This window comes from Canis aureus, chromosome 28 (assembly GCF_053574225.1).
Source record: "Canis aureus isolate CA01 chromosome 28, VMU_Caureus_v.1.0, whole genome shotgun sequence".
Taxonomy (NCBI): domain Eukaryota; kingdom Metazoa; phylum Chordata; class Mammalia; order Carnivora; family Canidae; genus Canis; species Canis aureus.
In genome coordinates this window covers 38,178,117-38,199,196 of record NC_135638.1, presented here as the reverse complement: position 1 = coordinate 38,199,196, position 21,080 = coordinate 38,178,117, and the positions used below count along the sequence as shown (strand labels likewise).

Sequence of the window (21,080 nt, the reverse complement as noted above, 5' to 3'; positions counted from 1 at the left end):
GTAGGAGGATGGTAGGCTCATTTGGTACCACAAACACAGCTAGATAACTATCAAATCATCCTACACATCCCAAAAGTTAACCTGAAGACTGACAGAATGAACTGAACAACTAAAGGGAGAGAAGAGGCCACACGGTAGAAAGTGTAGAGACATGGCTTAGGGGAGAAACGGATCCTGGCTGCTGCAGAGGGGAGGGAGCTATGGTGGAGGATAAGAGTGAGACAGAGAAGCAGTAGGGGAATGCACAAGGAGAACGTTTCCCCAAAGCCACTGACCTAGAAAATGAGAGGAGCTGAATTTGGGAGTGCTTGCAATCAGTTGGACTTGAGGCTAGAGTTTTAAAGGTCAGCGGGGGGGTTCCCTGGGTGGCGCAGCGGTTTGGGGCCTGCCTTTGGCCCAGGGCGCGATCCTGGAGACCCGGGATCGAATCCCACATCGGGCTCCCTGCATGGAGCCTGCTTCTCCCTCTGCCTGTGTCTCTGCCTCTCTCTCTCTCTCTCTCTGTGTGACTATCATAAATAAATAAAATCTTAAAAAAATAATAATAATAAAATAAAATAAAATAAAGGTCAGCGGGGTTAGCTGGGAGAGAGCCCACAGGGCACTGCTCTGCTCCTGGAGAGAAGGCAGGCAAACAATGGGGGGGGGGGGGGCAAAAAGCATGGAAAAGTGATCTGAGGAACACTAGGGGCACATTAGTGGGGAGATTATTCACTCTCCTCAGAGCAGAGCCATAAGAGGCAACAAGCATGAATACACCCCCCTGGTAACAAAGTTGCTTACTGACACCATTTCCCTCCCCTGCCCCTCAGCATAAACATAGAGCCACCTGCAGAAAGCAATACTAGGCCAATACTGGTTGCCTAATTTGCTTAACACCAAGCCACACCCGCCCTGTGCTCTGGCAGGACTGTCCTCAGTCAAGCTGTCCTCAGCTTCAGTCCTAGCATGGCAGGCCCCTCCCGCAGAAGACCAGCACAAGCTCTTGCCCACACTGCAGAAATACAAACAATTATCAAGATAATGTTGTGAAAAAGTATATGTCAACAATTTAGACAACCTGGAAGAAATGGACAAATTCCTAGAAACAAATGAATTACCAAAACTAAACCAGGAAGAAATAGGCAACTTGAACAGACTGATAGCCAGCAAAAAAATTGAATCAATAATCAAAGAACTCCCAACAAACAGAAGTCCAGGACCAGATGGCTTCCCAGGAGAATTCTACCAAACATTTAAAGATGAGTTAATACCTATTTTTCTCAAACTATTCCAAAAAATAGAAGGGACAGGAAAACTTCCAAATGCATTCTATGAGAGCAGCATTACCCTGATACCAAAACCAGATAAAGACTCTACTAAAAAATAGAACCACAGGTCAATATCTCTGATGAACATGGATGTAAAAACTCACCAAGAAAATACTAGCAAATCGAATCCAACCACACATTTTAAAAATCATTCAGGATGGGAATTTATCCCTGAGTTGCAAGGGTAGCTCAATATTTGCAAGTTGATCAACATTATACACTACATTAGTAAAAGAAAGGATAAGAACCATACGATTGTTTCAATAAATGCAGAAAAAGCATTTGACGTACAGCATCCATTCATGAAAAAAAAAACCCTCAACAAAGTAGGTTTAGAGGGAAGCTACCTCCACATAATAAAGGCCATCTACAAAAAAACCAAAGCTAATAACATCTTTTTATTATTATTATTATTATTATTATTATTATTATTATTCATGAGAGACAGAGAGAGAGAGGCAGAGACACAGGCAGAGGGAGAAGCAGGCTCCATGCTGGGAGCCTGATGTGGGACTCCTCGATCCCAGGTCTCCAGGATCACCCCCTGGGCTGAAGGCGGCACTAAACCGCTGAGCCACCCGGGCTGCCCTAATATCTTCTTTAATGGGGAAGAACTGAGAGCTTTTCCTCTCTGATCAGGAATAACACAGGGATGTCCACTCTCACCACTATTATTTAACATAGTACTAGAAGTCCTAGCCATAGCAATCAGACAACAAAAAATAAATAAAAGGCATCCAAATCAGCAAAGAAGTCAAATTTTCACTATTTGCAGAAGACGTGATACTCTATACTGAAAACCTGAAAGACTCCATCAAAAAACTGCTAGAACTGATACTTGAATTCAGTAAAGTCACAGGATACAAAATCAACATACAGAAATCCATTGCATTTCTATACACCAATAACCAAGCAGCAGAAAAAGAAATTAAGGAATCAATCCCATGTACAACTGCTCCAAAAACAGCGATACCTAGGAATAAACCTAAGAGCTGATAGACCTGTACTGTGAAAACTGTAAGACACTGATGAAAGAAACTGAAGATGACACCAAAAATGGACCATGCTCATGGATTGGAAGAACAAATATTGGTAAATGTCTATACCATACTACCCAAAGCCATCTACACATTTAAAGAAATCCCTATCAAAATACCAACAGCATTTTTCACAGAGCTAGGAAAAACAAGCCTAAAATTTGTGTGGAACCACAAAAGACCCCAAGTCACCAAAGCAACCTTGAAAATGAAAGCAAAGCTGGAGACATCACAGTTCTGGACTCAGAGTCTAGAGTGCTGATGGTTACACCATGGGCCCAAATTGTGGACTTCGAGTTGTATAAAAAAGCTGTAGTGATAAAAACAATATGGTACCAGCACAAAAATAGACACATAGATCAATATATAGAATACAAAACTAGAAATGAACTGAAAACTCTATGGTCAGATAATCTTCACCAGAGAAGGAAAGAATATGCAATGGGAAAAAAACAGTCTCTTCAACAAATGGTGTTTGGTAAACTGCACAGCTACGTGTGAAAGAACAGAACTGCCCACATGCTTACAACCAAACACAAAAATAAATTCAGAGTGGACTAAAGGCCTAATGTGAGACTTGAAATCATCAAAATCCTAGAGGAGAACACAGGCAGTAACCTCTTGGACACTGACTACAGCAACTTCCTTCTAGATATATCCCTTGAGGCAAGAGAAACAAAACCAAAAATAAACTATTAGGACTATACCAAAATAAAACCTTCTATACAGTGAAGGAAACAATCAATAAAACTGAAAGGCAACCTATGGAATGGGAGAAGATATTTGTGAATGACATATCTGATAAAGGACTAGTAGCCAAAATATATATAGAACTTAAAAAACTGAACACCTAAAAAAAGGAATAATCCAATTAAAAATGGGCAGAAAACATGAACAGACATTTTTCCAAAGAAGACATCCAGGGACGCCTGGGTGGCTCAGCAGTTGGGTGTCTGCCTTTGGCTCAGGGCGTGATCCTGGAGTCCTGGGATTGAGTCCCACATCAGGCTCCTTGAATGGATCCTGCTTCTCTCTCTGCCTGTGTCTCTGTTTCTCTCTCTCTGCGTCTCTCATTAATAAATAAATTAACTATTAAAAAAAAAAAAAGAAGACATCCAGATGGCCATCAGACACATGAAAAGATGCTCAACATCACTCACCCTCAGGGAAATGCAAATCAAAACTACAATGAGATATCACCTCACACCTGTCAGAATGGCTAAAATCAACAACACAAGAAACAACAGGCATTGGTGAGAATGTGGAGAAAGGGGAACCCTCTTGCTCTGTTGGTGGAAATGCAAGCTGGGGCAGCCTTGTGGAAAACAGTATGGAGATTCCTCAAAAGATTAAAAATACAACTATCAGGCAGCCTCAGTGGTGCAGTAGTTTGGCACCACATGCAGCCCAGGGTGTGATCCTGGAGACCCGGGATCGAGTCCCACGTCGGGCTCCCTGCGTGGAGCCTGCTTCTCCCTCTGCCTGGGTCTCTGCCTCTCTCTCTCTCTCTGTGTGTGTCTCTATGAATAAATAAATAAGATCTTTAAAAAAAAATACAACTACCTTACAATCCAGCAATCACACTACCAGGTATTTACCTGAGAAATACAAAAATACTAATTCAAAGGGATACCTGTACCCCAAGGTTTATAGCAGCATTACCTACAATAGCCAAATTATGAAAATAGCGCAAGTGTCCACCACCTGATGAATAGATGTGGTATATACATAGAATGGAATATTACTCAGCCATATAAAGAATGAAATCTTGTCATTTGCAACAACATAGATGGTATCATGTTAAGCAAAATAAGTCAATCAAAGAAAGACAATTATCATACGATTTCATTCATGTGGAATTTAAGAAATAAAGAAGCAAAGGGAAAAAGAGAGAGAGGCAAACCAAGAAACAAAGTCTTAAATATAGAGAAATAAACTGATGGTTACTAGAGGGGAGGGGGATGGGAGGATGGATGAAATAGGTGATGGGGATTAAGGAGTGCACTTGTGGTGAGCACCTAATATTTTAGGGAACTGCTGAATCACTATATTGTACATCTGAAACTAATATTACACTCTATATTAACTATGCTGGAATTAAAATAAAAACTTAGGGCAGCCCGGGTGGCTCAAGCAGTTTAGCGCCGCCTTCGGCCCAGGGCCTGATCCTGGAGACCTGGGATCGAGTCCCATGTCAGGGTCCTTGCATGGCGCCTGCTTCTTCCTCTGCCTGTGTCTCTGTTTCTCTCTCTCCTCTCTGTGTATTCTCAGAAATAAATAAATAAAATCTTTTAAAAATTAAAAAAAAATAAAATAAAAACAAAAAATACTTACAAAAAAATAAAAGATCTGTGTCCTTACTCTTGGAAACCATTTACACAAAGTATTATGGGTATCTATCATATTATATAAAGCATTCTGCAGCAGTTGAGGTTAAATGAGGGCCTTTTGGTTCTGCTGTTAAATGAAGTTAATAGACTTAGGAATTTTTTTTTTACAGTATCTTTAGCTGAAATGATGTTCATGTTTTTCTTTTTTCCATTTTAAAATCCAAACATAAAACATTTTGCTCAGAAGAAAAATCACTGGGAGAGGAATGATACAGTGATCCAAACTGATCAGATGGAACAATAAAACAAGATGATTTTTAAACATAACTCAGTTTTTCACTGCATGGTCTGGAGTTAGACAATAAAACCGGGTTATGTCATTTGTTGTAGCTATTCTGTTGCCTGAAAGAAAGGCAGACTATTTAAAATGTTTAAATGTTTTCACGTTGCATTTGGAAAAGATCCCATGGTTTGAATTTTGGTCAGATGCAATCAATCTCATGCAATAGCAAGAAGGAGAATGCCTTCCACATACCTTAAGAAATAGTTTATTGTAACTCAGAGTAGAAAGGAACATACTGATTAGACAAAGAACACACCAAATTGTTTAAATTATATCAGTAACCTATTTGTTTTTGATAAACATTTTAATGACATAAACCTAGGTCACTACTATGGACTGAATGCTTGATTCCCCTCTAAATCCACATGTTGAGCCTGAATCCCCATATAGTGGTATCAGGAGGTGGGGTCTTTGGGAAACAATTAGGTCTTGAGGGTGGATAGCTCATGATGGGATTAGGGCCCTTACAGGAAGAGATAGGAGGGAGATGGTCTCTCTCTCCACCACATGAAGCAATGAGAAGGCAGCCATCTAACTCACTGGACCAGGAAGAGAGCTTTCACCAGACACTTGATCTTGGACCTCCTGGCCTCCAGAACTCTAAGAAACAAATGGCATTTAAATCGCCCAGTCTATGGTATTTTGTTATTATTTTGTGTTAGCCCATGCTAACACAATCACCTTAGGTAAATTTACCACTCCACTGGATTAAAAAAAAAAAAAAAAAAAAAAAACTTTCTAAAAATTATTTGAAGATGCCATTGAAGCAATGGAATGGGTGAATAGAAACATTTAGTTGCTCAACATCCACTATCTCCTTAACTTAATTGCTGTAATTCTCATCATTACTATCATGTTTCTCTCTCCCTTTGGAGCCAGAAACATCAGACTCATTCGGAGCCTGGGCCGGGACATCTGCTACAGCAGTGATGGCCTCCAGATGCCTTGGCTCTGAGGCTTGTAGCCTCTGTTTTTCTCTTTCACATAAGGTCTGCATCTTGCCTCATCTATCTAGACCTCGGGCACCCAACTACTTGCTAACACTAATCTGTTAGCGAACACGTCTCCTTGGAACTGCAAGCTCCAAGGAAAACATGCTCTTCTATTTATTCCTCCTACATGACCTCCACTCTCTTTGCCTATCACTCACACAAAACATTCCCCATGTTTTAAAAAACAAACAAAACAACAAAATTCCTCTGACCTTCTTCTTTTCTAACACCTGGAAGGCAAAATTTGCTCTCTGCTACCCCCAATTTCTTCTGACAGATTTGACCACCCTCCTCCACTCCTTTTGTTGCTATGTTCTTCTCTGACTCCTCTTCTTTTTCCCCCCAGGGTCAGCACACCTCACAACTGCAGCGGGCACCATTCCCAGCACCATGGGGAGTTGAGCAGTGCACAGACTTCACAACCACTGCCCACAGTCCTGGCTCTTGCTTATAAATGTGTTCCCTTGACTATGGGGCTTTCCAGAGTTCTAGCCTATGCAGACTTTTCTCATTCTACAAGCGCCTCCTGGGAAATCACATTCCCTCCCTCCAGCTGAATTAATGCACACTCTTATCCCAATGATCTCTCAGAACTGCATCCCTCTCCACCAGGATGCCCAAGTAAAACTCAACGAATTTTCTCTATTTTTCAGATTTACCCTTTGTCACTTATCTTCACTATATACATTACCTATCAAGTTGACAAACCAGGACATTCACTAACCTTTCTTACTCCATAAATGCAAAAAACAGATTGGTCTTTATTGCATCAGACCTGTACAGTTATTCAACTTTTGATATATGCACTCTCTAACTAGAACAAGGACTTCAGCTTTGTGGCCTCGTATTATAATTATTCCCGCAAAAACTGTATTGTGCAATGCTTCTCTTCATCTCACTTATGAATCTACAGTAGGGATTGAAATGTGGAGTTCTGTGTAGAAAACACTATTCTCTTTCACTAATTTAATCTGCATACATCATCTAAGTGCAAGTTATTGTAGGAAATCCGAGGCAAGACCCCTTGGATCCTGGCATCAATAAGCAATTACTCATCCCTATTTTTCGGGTGAGAATCCTGAGACTTCAGAGATGGGGATGCTAACACTTGGTGGAGGCCAACTTCTGAAATCTGGAAAAGCAAACCTACTACTCCTTTATCCTTGCAATCTGGCTTCCATTCCTTTTCTGCTGAAGGTGCTTTTGCTAAGTCATCTGCACCATCCAACTCTCAGGCTTTCAGTTTCCAAGCCCGACTCTGTCAAACCTGGGTCACGCCTCCTGGGACATATCCTGCTGCCTTTCCTATGTTGGCTAGCTCACTTTATCCCCTTCAGTGGTGTGTTCCTGTCCCACACCTCCACCCTGCACCCTCCCTGGCACTTTAGGGGAGTGAGTACTCAACATCACAGATCAACATTTCCAGCTCCTCATAACTACTGCTGGGCTTCAACTATTTGTCCCATGAGAGACCCTCAAATTAACATGTCCAGATAAGACTTGTTTATCCCCTGAACTAATTCTCCCATAGGTTGGTTTGACTGATGAATGACTCCCAGATATCAGGGATGGGGCATACCCTGGACACAACGCCAACAGCTGGAAGCTTTTATCACTTCACAGCCTTGGGCCTGCCCTCTCCTCACTGTTCCTCCACCCAAGATCCTCAAGTGGGCTCCATGAACACTCACCTTCTAGAACAGCCTCTTCTAGCTCCTCTCTGAGGACCAAGCTATCCTGAATCGTTAAGGTGGTGAGACTACACCATGTTAGACCCCCATGATTGGAGGCATTTGCTGAAATAGTGTACCCTGACTTATTAAGCAGGCAATGAAATAGGAAATGCATTTCAACTATTCCATTTTCTCTCCAACAGGTCAACAGTTGGGGTAGGTCTGAATTTAGATATAGTTTGCCTGAGTCCCTCCTCCTTACCTTCAACCATGCCAAATGGAGGAAGTGTCTAGGGAGTCCAGGCCTGCTCACTACGGTTAAGTGATAACTCAAAACCAGCAAGTTATGTCAGTTACAAAAAAGTCATGAAAAATTCTGTTTCAAAGGCCAAAGTAATCCCTGAGAGTTATTTTTTTTTTTTAAACCTGGTTGTCTGATTGGATTGGAAACTGGAAAAAGCTGAAGGAATCCTATTTTCTTCTTGAACGAGATGACATTTTTATCAGCTAGATAAATGTTTTCATGACGGAACTTGTTCTTTTGCCATTTGCCACCCACAGCCTCCCTCTCAAGGTTGGTATATTTGGAGGGCAAGGCGAGCTCTGTACACAAAGGAAATGCCTTAATTAAATAGTTAATCCTTCATATTGCCCATACTCTCCAATCTAAAACTTTTGGGGAAATTCTCAAATCACTTTTTATATTTTTCCAGTGGAATCGAGATGGTTTTTAGAGTTTGTTTAATCACAGTCCCTGAGTTCAACCGAAGCTCGATCTTTCACTCCTGGGAATTCTAAGAATCACATTTCATAACCAGCAACTGAGATTCTGGAGGTACCACCTAGTGACCTGGTTCTGAAGTAAAGTCAACAAAAGCTACGTGGGGCTTCTGATTATTGAGCGGGCTCCCTAAAGTTCATCACTATAAATTTTTTGTTTGCTAATTCCAATTCTGAAAGATTTGCTTTACTGAAGTACTCAGTGTAAGAAGTGAGAGTTTCTGAATGGTAGTGGGCTATTTGGTAAACGATATTTGCTTTGAATGCCTAATGATATCTCTCCTTTTTTTTTTATATTTTGTTTACAACATATAATATAACCCAATGATACCTTTATAGACGGAAGTAAATTAAAATTGGAGGGAGTAGTTCTGCACTTTTCTAGATTTGAAACACCAACCATAATCAATCATTTAGTATAGTGAAATTTCCTTACCTACAGTTGAGAAAAATATATTAAGGTGAAAATTTTAAAAACATGGAAAGACAAACTCAATAAAGTTATACTACTACTAATTAACATTTACAAAGCACTTTGGCTATGTTTATTTACATTGTTTCCACTGTTACAATGACAACACATACATGTTTAAGTGTGGTTTAACAAAAATTCTTGATGCTGCTGTTAGAGAGAAATCAGGCCAGACTTTAGCTTCCAAAGGCTGATGGGCTTTTTCTTTTCCAGAATTCTTATATTAATGCAGTTAGTAGTGTGCCTTCATGATATTGCTTACTTGTAAATATAATCCTATGTCAAGGATTTGGAGCCCAAAGGAAGTAGTGCACCAATTTTTGTAAACTTTACACATACTTCTTGGCCTTTATACTATTTCTCTAATAGAGTTCACAAATGGAAGGTCCTGACATAAAAGTACCCTACAAATATATGTGGTTGGGCCTGTGTGCTGTTGCCTTTCACTTAAAAAAATTTTTAAATTATCCTCTAAGATTTAAAAGTTAGGGAATTTCATTTTCGACTTCCATATCTTCTTGAAAAATGCAGCAAGCTCATTAACAATAGGCCCAAATTCCCACAGGGCAGCAATGACCTCAGTAGCTGGCTGGCCCTTGCTTCTGGCTCACCTCTCACCCCTCCTGACCTCCACAGATCCAAGCCAAAGTTGCTTGCAGTCCATCACACGACTCACGCAGTAGTTTGTCTTTCATCTTCCCACCTCCCTCACATTGCTTGACCAGGCAGCTTCCTGGAGGTATTTGAATTTGCAGCTCCTATCCTTAATTGTAATCATAATAATAGTGAACCCTTCCATAGTACTTAGTAGGGCCAGACACTGTCCTAAGTATTTAACATGCATCAGCTTATTTAGTCTTCAGAATAACCCGAGACAGTGGACACTATCAGCATCCCCATTTTAGGGACTAGGAAATTGAGACATCAAGGAGTCGAGAACTCACCCATGGCAACACACATTTCATCTGTAGGGCTATCTGGCTCATGAGCAGGCCCAGTCTGGAACCTGCAGACCCAACCATTAGAATTTATTTCCAGGGCAGCCCCGGTGGCTCAGGGGTTTAGCGCCGCCTTTAGCCCGTGGCATGATCCTGGAGACCCTGGATTGAGTCCCAGGTCAGGCTCCCTGCATGGAACCTGCTTCGTCCTCTGTCTCTGCCTCTGCCTCTGTCTCTGCTCTCTCTCTCTCTCTCTCTCTCTCTCTCGGTCTCTCATGAATAAATAAATAAAATCTTTAAAAAAAATAATTTATTTCCATATGTATTGGAAGGCTCTTCACAAGTACATCAACAGTTTTAAATTCTGTCCATTGCATCTAGAAGACAGTGTCTAGTGAGTGCTAATTTCTTCTCTGAAACACCTAAGAATCAAAATTTTGGGTCCAGATCTGACCCAAGTAGCCTTTTAAGTCTATGGCACTTGATGAGACAAACTGCCCCTTCTCTAAAGCTTTTTTGCTGTCAGGAACTGCTATCACAAAATGACACAGGGACGGTTACACGTATAAAGGCCCCTCTGGAGCTGTGCTGATTGCCTGCACAATGCAGTGCTCCCAGGTTCAAGAATCTGTCTTACTACTTTTTAGAGTAAGACTTATTTTGGTATTTGCAAGCGTATAAAATAAGCAAAATGCTTAATGAAAATTACCATAAAGATGTATGGCAAATACGTATGTCTTACTCTGAACAACTACCAACCACTAACCTCAACTTTTCATTACCAAGCTAAATTCCTCATTTCATGATTATGATTAAAAAAATATACACTGCTGATGTTATCTCGTATCTCAAAATTCCAAGAATCTTAGGCTATTTCCGCCTGCTTAAGATTGAACTTGGAACAGTGAAAGAAGTTCTCTCTTCCATGGACATTACATAACCCACAAAAACTTTACCATGGAGTGGTGAGCCTTTCAAATCAGCATGTCCTTTCAGCATTTTTCCCTCTCTTACGATGTAAGGCTTGAAAATTATGATAAGAAAAGATCTGTATTTCACACGTATTATTTAATTTAATCCAAATGTCAGCTCAATGATACAGCTTTATTACCCCCATATTAAGACAAGGGAGTGGTATTTGAATCCAGGCCCATCTGATACCTGCATCCCGATTTCCTCTACCGTCTCAGTATCCGTCCCGTAATCACCCCTAAATGCTGGTTAGGCCCCAGCCGCAGAAGGCTCCTAAGCAGCCAGTGCCCTGCCGGAGCCCTGGAGGGTCTGCTCTGGACACGCCGCGGTCCACGGGCGGCCTGGGGCCTGGAGCCCGGAGCCCGGAGCCCGGAGCCCGGAGCCCGGAGCCCGGGGCCCGGAGCCCGGGGCCCGGAGCCCGGGGCCCGGGGCCCGGGGCCCGGGGCCTGCGGCTGACAGCACCGCCCGCCGGAGGCCCGCGCAGTACGAAGTTGAGCACGAACAGAAGAAATGCAACCTGCCAGCCCCAACCAACTCGGAAGCACGTTCCAGAGCCGAATCAGTTTAGTTTTGTGTTTTAAATGGGACGGACACATGCGGGCCGAATAGGGGCCAGAGGATTTTGGAGGAGCCAGTGAGAGGAACACGCCGAGAACTAGACGGCAGGATTCTTAGGCTAGAGGTGGAGGCTCCCCATAGTAAGTTCTGGAAGGTGCTGGAAAAGGCCACGGCACGAAGGGCGGATACGTTCGTTTCAACCCCTCACGGCTCACGTTTCCTTGTCGACAGCGCGGGGCCGAGAGCGCCCACCTCCTGCCGAGTCCACGGCCCGGGCGCTGCGGGGGCCCCGGGACGCGGCGCGCGCTCGGCGGGGGCGGCGGGGGCGGCGGGACCGAGTGAACTCACAGGACTGCGGTCCGCGGCGGCGCCCGAGGGACGCGGTCCAGCATCCAGTGCACGCAGCGCACGGTGCTCGCCAGGCACAGGCAGCGGCTCGGGCAGGGGCGCCCCGGCAGGCACCTCCCGGCCAGGACGAGGCAGGCGGCCCAGCGCACGAGTCTGCACGCCATGGCTCCACCCGCTGCGGGCAGCGAAGCAGCCGGAGCGGCGGCGGCGGGGGGCGGGGGGCGGGGGGCGGGAGAGGGGGGCGGCCCGGGCGTGCGGACCCGAGCCCGGCCCACGACACGCGGCGCGGCTCCGGGGAGCGGCCCCTGGCCAATGGGCGGCGGGGGCGGCGGGGGGCGGCGGAGCGCGGCGGGGGCGGCGGGGGCGGCGGAGCGCGGCGGGGGCGGCGGGGGGCGCACTGGCTCCCGCGAGGCGGCTCCCGGCGCGTTAGGCGAGCCCAGCCCTGGCCCCCGGCGGTGCCCTGGACGCGCACGTCCTTTATTTACTGAATCGACGCGGAACAGCGTCTCCTTGCGTTCGGCGACGTCAGCAGCTCCCACCGGGCAGGCCGGGTTCCGACCGCTGCTCTAGGCCCCCCTTGCCCTTCCCTGCCCCAAAGTCCGCTTTCAGGTACGGGTTCATTCCCTCTTCTGCAGTCTCCACTCACGAGATCGAGACCAGCCACGTCTGCTGCTTCCGCGAGGGCTCAGAGCCGCACCTGGACCCCGCCCGGCTCGAGACCAGCACGCCCCTGGCACCAGGTGTCGCCGGCCGCGGTCACGGGGTGAGCGGCCCCGAGGGCACCGGCCGAAGACGGACTTCGGGAAGTGCGCGAGGCTTCTGGCCACTCTGGACAGGTGCTTAGGGAAGGTTTTTAGTGTATCCTCAAAGACTAAGATTTTTCAGACATATCTTACCCCTAAACTAGCACTTTAAAAAAATGGAAAAGTAGTAGAAAAACAAATTACAGCTTGGGATGGTCCAATCTTGGTAACAACCCCAGATGACCATGACTGCAGACCTAGTTTTGCCAAACGTTATCAACCTTATGAGGAAAAAGAAATCCACTTGCCTTTCCAGTAGTTTTTCAAGCCCTTAACATTCTACTGTGGGTGAATACTGCCCTCTTTTGGCAAAACGTTCAAACTTAAATATGTGGGGTTTTATTATTTTATTAAAATCCAGAGATCAGAAGAAATAACCTCTATGAAAAAGAATGACTTTAAAATAAACCAGGTATGCTTGACATTGTCCATGCTTATTTTATTTCCTAAGTATTGCAATAAACTAAAAAAGGTAATTTCTTCCTTTCAATCCCATGCCTTACAATTACTATGCTTTTGCCTTGTGCATACAAGTTTGTGCACTGTTTTCAGTTCAAAACACAATTATTAGCTTGTATTCATAGAGCATTTTTCCAGGATAGACTATGCACTCTCTACTTTAGAAAAACCCTAAGCTGCCATTAAATGAAAAAAAATCTGATTACCTCTTGGGATACACGGCTAAGAGCTGCAAGCAAGGCACGGGGACACGGCTAAGAGCTGCAAGCAAGGCACGGGGAACCCCATGAATGGCACGGCCACTGCAGATGCGAGATTCTTCTCTGGAGTGCCTCAGGACAACCCTCCCACAGAAAAGTATTATTAAATATGTTAAATACTATGAATATATTTTTCAGATGCATCAATATGTTAAGTTAAAGATACACACACGAGTCCAAAAATGAAGGGAAAATGAGAAGTTATTGGCAAGATAACTAAACACCAAAGGCTGGCTCACCTTGATAGTATTTGCTCAACCAAGTAAAAGAAACAGATCTGGGGATAGCAGGGTTACAGAAAGGAGAAGAAAAAGCCTTTTTCCTAAGTGGAGGGTCTTAACTGGAAAACCTCTATTTTCATCAAGTTCATTACGGATGAACTAGAAATAATCCACATTACCCCCTGCCCCCATCCACCCAGAGAACACAAGAAAAACTGCCTGTTTCAAACTTTCTATGGGGAGAAAGGGATTAAAAAAAAAAAAACAAAAAAAAAAAAACACCTCCCTGGAGATGTAGTATTTCCAAATTAGCTTTTAAAATAGAATTTAAAAAGATGCACTAGGTGACCACCAACCCCAAAACATGCTATAGGAGTATCAAACCAAATGGACTTTAAAGTGAAAAATATTAAAGAGGGTTCCCACATAATGTTAAAGGCCCAAACAGACGTAGCAAACCGAAAGTGTAGCATCATTGCATCAAAATATACAAACAAAAAATCCAAACAACTACAATGAACTGACATTCTGCCATCCAAGTGAGAGGTTTTGCTAAAAAACACAAGAGCATACAAAAAAAGTTTAGACTGTATTAGATTTGAATACAATCAAAAATTTGATTCAGAAGACATTTACAGAATACTATACCGAACAACAAAATATATATTCTTTCAAAGGACACCAAGGCATTTATTAAAAATGACTATATATGGGCAATAAAACGAGAAACAAGGTTGCTCTTGTTCATTGCTTCTATTCAATACTGTACTGGAGGTCCCAACCAGCATATCTGGCAAAATTAAAAAAAAAAAAAAAAAAAAAAAAACACCCAAAGGAAAAAATAAACTGTCTTTATAAAGATGATTAATCACAAGATGGTAGGATTTAAGTAATGTACAAAAATCAAGAATGGAGCAAAATATAATTTTAACAAACAATGCAATAGCATTGAAAAATACAAAATATTTACACATAAATCAAGACATCTGAAACAGAATTAGGTACCTTTAGTAAGACATTGAATAAGATATAAATAAAAGGAGAGAAGTACCCTATTTATGGATTGGAGGATTCCATATCATAAACATGTTAATTCTCACACAAATTGATTTATAAATTCAGTGATCCCAAAATGATTGTGTAAAAGTAATCTGAGAAGTGGATTGTAATGTCTATCAAAGTCCAATGATTCAAGAATAGCCAAGAAACACCTTAAGTTTAAATTAAAGGAGCTTATCTCACTACAGCAGGAATTATTGTAAATCTATTTAAGACTGTAGTTTTAGCACAGGGATCCATAAATTGACTAACAAAATAGAAAAGAAAATCTAGACACAAAGCACAAACATACAAAAATGTATGACAACACTGTAGATCAGAAGAGGAAAATGGGACTTTTCAAAAAATGGTGTTGAAACAGTTGATCAAAAAAGTAAGAAAAAAGAAAGTATTGTTTCTCACTTTAGACAAAGATCAACAGTATGTGTAAGACTTAAATGTGAAAGACAAAAATCACAACTTTTAAAGAAAATATAGGCTAATATTTTCATGATTCTGGATTGAGGTTGTGTGAAGATGAATGTGACACAATTAAAATTGAAAATTCTAATTCATGAAAGACGCCACAAACAGAATGAGAACAGAAACCACAAGCTAATGAAAGATATCTGTAGTAGATGTAACTGACAATGGGTTAATAGCCAGACTACATAAGGAACCATACAAGCCAATTTCTTTAAAAGAAACTACCCAATAAAACATTTCCAAGACTTGAATGTAAACTTTATAGAAAGGAGATGTAAACCAAGAAACACTCAAAAAGGTACAAAACCTCCTTAATAAGTAACAAAGCCTCTATAACACTTCACACTCGAAACAGGCAAAAAATTGCTATCAAATGTAGGTAGGGTTATGGAATAACTGGAATGTTTAAACACTGCAGGAAGGAACATACTGTTACACTATTCAGGGAGATATACTTGCACCATCCATGAAAGTGAATATAAACATATTCTGTGATCCAGTAATTTTATTCCTTGATGCACACCCTATGAAGACTCTTGCACACAATACAGCCACAAGACATGTTGAAGAATGTTGACAACCGAACTATTTGATGTAACAACAAACGTCCATCAATAGTAGAATGAATAATTAAAATGAGTTGTGGATGTAACGTAACCATATACAACATGGAACAATCTCAGAAAGGCAATGTGGAGTGAAAAAAAAATCCTGCAGAATACATACAGTATGATTCCACTTGTATAAAGTTAAATATATATGAAGCCAAATGATATACTGTTTAGAGATTCAAACCTATGTGCTGAAGCTATAGCAAAAGGCAAAGTTATGATAAACACAAAAGGAATACCCCAGATAGTAATTAAGAGAAGATTAAGAAGGGGCACACAAGTCATGGTGATGCCAGTAATCAAATCTAGTAGTAGGTACACATGTGTACCTACATGTACACTGAATTATTATTCCTTGTGTTTTGCATGTATCTTCTAAATATCCTTCACATCTACTTAATACTTAATAAAAACAAATTTAAAAAAAAACCTACACTGTCTTCAGAGGTGGCAACAGTCAAAAGGAAGTAAGATGTCCAAATACAAACAATTGGGTATAATACTTCAAGCATATATCCATAGGTATATTGAGATTTTCTTTTTTTTTTTTTTTTTTTAATTTTTTTTATTTATTTATGATAGTCACACACAGAGAGAGAGAGGCAGAGACATAGGCAGAGGGAGAAGCAGGCTCCATGCACCAGGAGCCCGATGTGGGATTCGATCCTGGGTCTCCAGGATCGCGCCCTGGGCCAAAGGCAGGCGCCAAACCACTGCGCCACCCAGGGATCCCGAGATTTTCTAAATTAAAAAGAAAAAGAAAGAAAGCCAGGCTACTGGAGAACAAAATTTAATTATATGCAACTGTTTATTTGAAATAGTTTTCAGTCTTCAAATGATTTCATAGGCTTTGCTTCACTTTTAGCCTCTCAAACAGCTAGAAACCAACACCTAACATTTTTTACATTTTGACCATTATGTATGCTATCTTAATGACATTTTCTTTATTAAGACTGGAACCAAACATGTTAACCAATAAGAGGTGTAGATTTAAATCATCTTCTTGGTAGTAACGGTGCTGTTGACAGTTTGTCAGATTTATCAGATGCTGGACACTATTTCAAGCCATCTCCATCTAGCGATTTGACTTAGGAAAATCATGTTATCTCCCTACCCCTACTTTCTTTTTGTAAAATAATTAGATTAGATTATTTCTATTGTTTTATCTGGCTGCTAAAATCCTTTTAATATAACCCTCATCATTTTCAATTAACTTTACTTCACCTTTATTTGCTACTTCTCCACCTATAAAGCATAATTATCCATACTCAAGTAACCATGAATTAAAAAATACACACAAACCCAAAATATTCTTAATCATTCTAATATATTCCCATTAACAGATAAAAGGGCTTTTCACTTGAATTTTCATTTTTTATTTCTACTTCTTTATTTAAAGTCAATGATAAAGTCACAACTGTAAAATGAATGAATGCATTTAAAAACACAAATGATACATTTCAATGACAAAAAAATATGTAATGATAATGGGAATCTACTGTATACACTTTGCTAAGGTCAACAAAATAAAAGACCATTTGAACAAATCAATCTTCAAATATGTCCTTGACAAAAACTCTCTTTTGAATAGTAAAATCATCATTTAAGAATATTTATGTTTACATAACTGAACACTAGCTCCAAAACCAACAAAGTGTGTAGAGGGCAGCCAAAGGAAGGGTGCTGGATAAAAATACGTAGATACTAGATAAAAATATGTGGGTACCAGGAACTTGATATTAAGCTTCTAAAACTAACAATTTAAAATAAAATGAATATTCCTAACATGACAATTGTATAAAACTATTTTTTCCTTGATAGAAATGAGATGGGATATTTCTTTATAGTAACAGCTTAGTAATCATCTAAAAAAAAAAAATGTGGAGATACATGTAGCCCCAAGTCACTGGTATAAAACAAATACCTTCTTCCATGAAATTATCTTTCAATTACTAAAATAGTCTAATTTACTTGGGAGAATTCATCCTTAGAATAATATTCAGACAGTTATTTTAAATATGTAGAATTACCAGATCTGAGATTTTTGAAACCATCTGTGTCTTACTAATAGTTAAATCTTTCAAGAGCTAATAATCCTTTTACTATACATCAACTGGGTTTCCTTAAATGTATTTGATCAACTACTGAAATAGTGATGCTGGTGGTAGTGATACTCTCAAATTTTTCCTTTTAAAAAATACATAATCCATGTGACACTTCCTTAACAAGGAATGACTGTTTTCAAGGAAAGAAACCAAAAATGGCATTTACTACCTCTTTTATCACTGATAAGCTATAACAGTCAAATGATGGATAGTTTATGTGGTATTAAGAAAAAAGTGAAAATCATTATAATTTTAGCAAAAAAACAAAACAAACCCCCCCACACACACCATGAGAAGTTAAATGAGCACAACATAGGTCCCAAAGGTTAAACTTATGATTCTGAACACAATTTTCAAAGCAAAAGGCATCTACATACAATTTCTGTGAATATCTCATACACTACAAAGATGAATTCGAAGCAAATGTAGGCTAGCTCAGTCCTACCTTGTCAAAGACAAATATTCAAATGAACTAGGAGTTCCATTTGCTAAAGTGCACCTGCTGACCAAATCTGCTCTGGTCCTGCCTCTGAGCACAACCTAAGAAAGAGGCCATTACCCACATTTACTCCCTAACTGTTTGCGCTGTCAACAGTCATACAGAACAATGGGTTTTCTTTTTTAAACCAAATACTGTATAAAGCACAGCGGATAACAGAAAAACCAAACCTAAGTATACTATCTTCTAAAACTCCAGCAAGTAAGATAACCTCATTATTTTTAAATACTGAAAATGTAAAGGGTCCACACAAATTAAGAACTGTATTAGGTATATACTTTTTATTTAATACTCACTTGATGTGCTCTTAAAATCTCTATGAGAGAAGCAGATAGTTTCCCCATATCTTTTGGCAATAGATTCAAAAGCAAAAGTAGCAGTGCTGTTGAATTTCACGAAATGTTTTTTGTTTTTGTTTTTGTTTTTTAAAGCTAAATTATTCAGTATCTGTATTGTTATTGCACTCATGTATTGCCCGGAATACTACAGCGACTCAGCAATAGTGATTGCAACAAAGTAAGGTCAGTGGTCTATACGGCATTTGATTTCCTGATTAGAAAAGAAAGTTTTCATAGAGGAAATGCAAACAACTGCAATTCAAAAATCAGTATATGCTTAACAATTATTTAACCTTATACAAAATTAAATGTAAGCCTCAGCACTACAAATCTGTAAGGAACCAGAAAAGGATTTACAGTACACAAATCTTGAGTATTGTTGCATTCCACTCTTGAAGTCACTCTGAGTTAAAACAGCATTTTTTTCCAAGATTTAAAGAAAAATATATTTTATAAAAGGGATTCTTTTTATTTACTGAATACATCATTTTTATTACTAAGACAAAAACAAATTATACTTTTATCACTATAATTCGCACTGATGAAAGAATTCTCTTTTAACTCCTAACAAATGCTACATTTTCAAGACCAAAGGAATTATCAGTAGGCATTCTTTCTTCTTGATCTAAGTTATTTTTCTCTAAAATATGTCAAGTAAGCCTTTAAAGATTCAGGGAGGGGAAGTTTCATGATTTTTTCTCTCAGTAAATTCTGAGGTGGCTCCTCGGGCTTCATGGCTTCACTGTGATCTTTCTCTTCCTCTTCTTTATCTTCTTCCATTTTTTCATCCTCCTCACTGTCTAGAGGCTGAGGAATAAGCTGATTACCCACAAATACGTAAGTATTAATTCTCTGTTTAACCCTCTTTCTTTTTCTTTTGGGTGGAGCCCTCTGAGGAATCCCCTTGGCCTGCATCTCATCATTTATGAAATTTCTAAGTGTACGTCGAATATAAATACGAGCCAAGTCCTGTAGATTCCTGACAGCACAGGGGGCTAAAAAACAAAAACAAAAACAAAACACACACATAAAACATAAAAAAGTAAAACATTATGTATTTGTTCATTTCTTCACAGAACAAAACAAGTATTTCTTAGCAAACATTAGAAAACACAGAAAGTATAAAAACTCTGACGCCATCTAACAAAGACTTCAAGGCACTTACTAAATGCCAGGCCACTATTCTAAATTCTGTGGACAGTGGGAAAGTTTCTATGTACAGATATGTGTATATGTATATTCCCATACCTGCATAAAAATTCTTTGAAAGAATAAATAAGAGCTTAGAAACAGGCTACATGAGAATAAAGTATTTAGGGAACAAGAATAGAAGGGAGTTTTTATACTACATATCTTTTTTATACTTTTTGATACAAAAGTGATCTATTCTACACACTCAAATAAAGGCAACATTTGAGCTGTCTCAGTCTGAGCTTTAAAGCTCTTACACACACACACACACATACACACACACAATTTTTCTCTGTTAATCAGCAAGTAGAACTGGTTCATAGGCAAAGAGACACCACAAATCATGCTGTAAATAATAACCCAAATAATAATAACCCAAGAACACACTGCAGATTTCCTCAATTTATTGATGTTTACTTCTACCGAACACATCACAGATGGACCCTATCCTGTCGTTTCACTCCTGTCTCCCACAAATCTATAAATGCATAAGCCCTAGAACACACATTCTTCTCTGTAGCCTGTTCCAATACTTTATAAAGAAAGAAATTAATTCTCTATCCCAGTAAGTTTCCATTCCTATGGAAATGAAACCATCATTAAGGGTTCTTCTCAAATGCCTCAACAATATAAAACATAACCCTCCTCCACTTAAACAGCATGAAAAATCTTCATTTATTTTTTATTTCTTTACTTTTGGTAGTCTTTTCTGGATACTTACCTTGGAAACTTTTTTATTATAACCAATGAAATCCTGCCTTCTTTAGTAACTCTGGTACGCGGTTCTCTCCCTACCGTCAGACTATAAGCTCCAGGAGTGAGGGCCACAGCATTTCCTATTTGTGCTCCCCACAGGGCCCTGGAGGCACTAGGCTTGCACAGTACATCATCCTGTCCAAGGCTCAGAGCACCTCCTGTGTTCTGAACACCAGATCCTATCACAAATTGCATACACCCTGCAGTAGGAGATAGTTTTTGCTTGTTTGTTTTTAAACTCCAGTTTTTCAGACTGATTCAAAGACCTCTTAGCACAGGCCTAAATGGCCAACTACAAAATCTTTTCTTCAAACTATCTTTTTTCAACTCCCTACTGAATACTGGAATAGAAAAGAATTCCAAAGAACCATACTGGATATGCCTATTGGAAACTGTTCTACTGCCTGTGCCTGCCCCCAGCTGTATGAGATGGAAACTGAAACAACATATAACAATTTGAGTTCAAGTCCTGCTTCCGTCAGTGATGAAGTTTTGTGAGCACTGGTAAAAACATGTGACATACCATCCCTTATATGCTAAAATGTGTAAAATACTACCTG

At 40.3% G+C, this 21,080-nt stretch overlaps 2 protein-coding genes across 15 annotated transcripts in view; both read right to left on the bottom strand.

The window, feature by feature from the left end:
• The window catches only part of PXDNL (peroxidasin like), a 429,362-nt gene extending 417,438 nt beyond the window's left edge, over positions 1-11,924 (bottom strand). For all 9 annotated transcript variants that reach the window (XR_013367442.1, XR_013367443.1, XR_013367444.1 and 6 more), the window contains exon 1: positions 11,754-11,924. Coding sequence is in view for 6 of the 9 variants with exons in the window: in XM_077876968.1 (XP_077733094.1) it covers positions 11,754-11,917 (164 nt within the window). In the remaining 3 variants the exon portion in view is untranslated. The remainder of the gene's footprint in view (positions 1-11,753) is intronic.
• A 4,496-nt stretch (positions 11,925-16,420) lies between these two features.
• PCMTD1 (protein-L-isoaspartate (D-aspartate) O-methyltransferase domain containing 1) overlaps positions 16,421-21,080 on the bottom strand; it is a 68,307-nt gene continuing 63,647 nt past the window's right edge. For all 6 annotated transcript variants that reach the window (XM_077876962.1, XM_077876967.1, XM_077876964.1 and 3 more), the window contains one exon: positions 16,421-19,568. In XM_077876962.1, the coding sequence (XP_077733088.1) occupies positions 19,204-19,568 (365 nt within the window). In that variant the 3' untranslated portion in view covers positions 16,421-19,203. The remainder of the gene's footprint in view (positions 19,569-21,080) is intronic.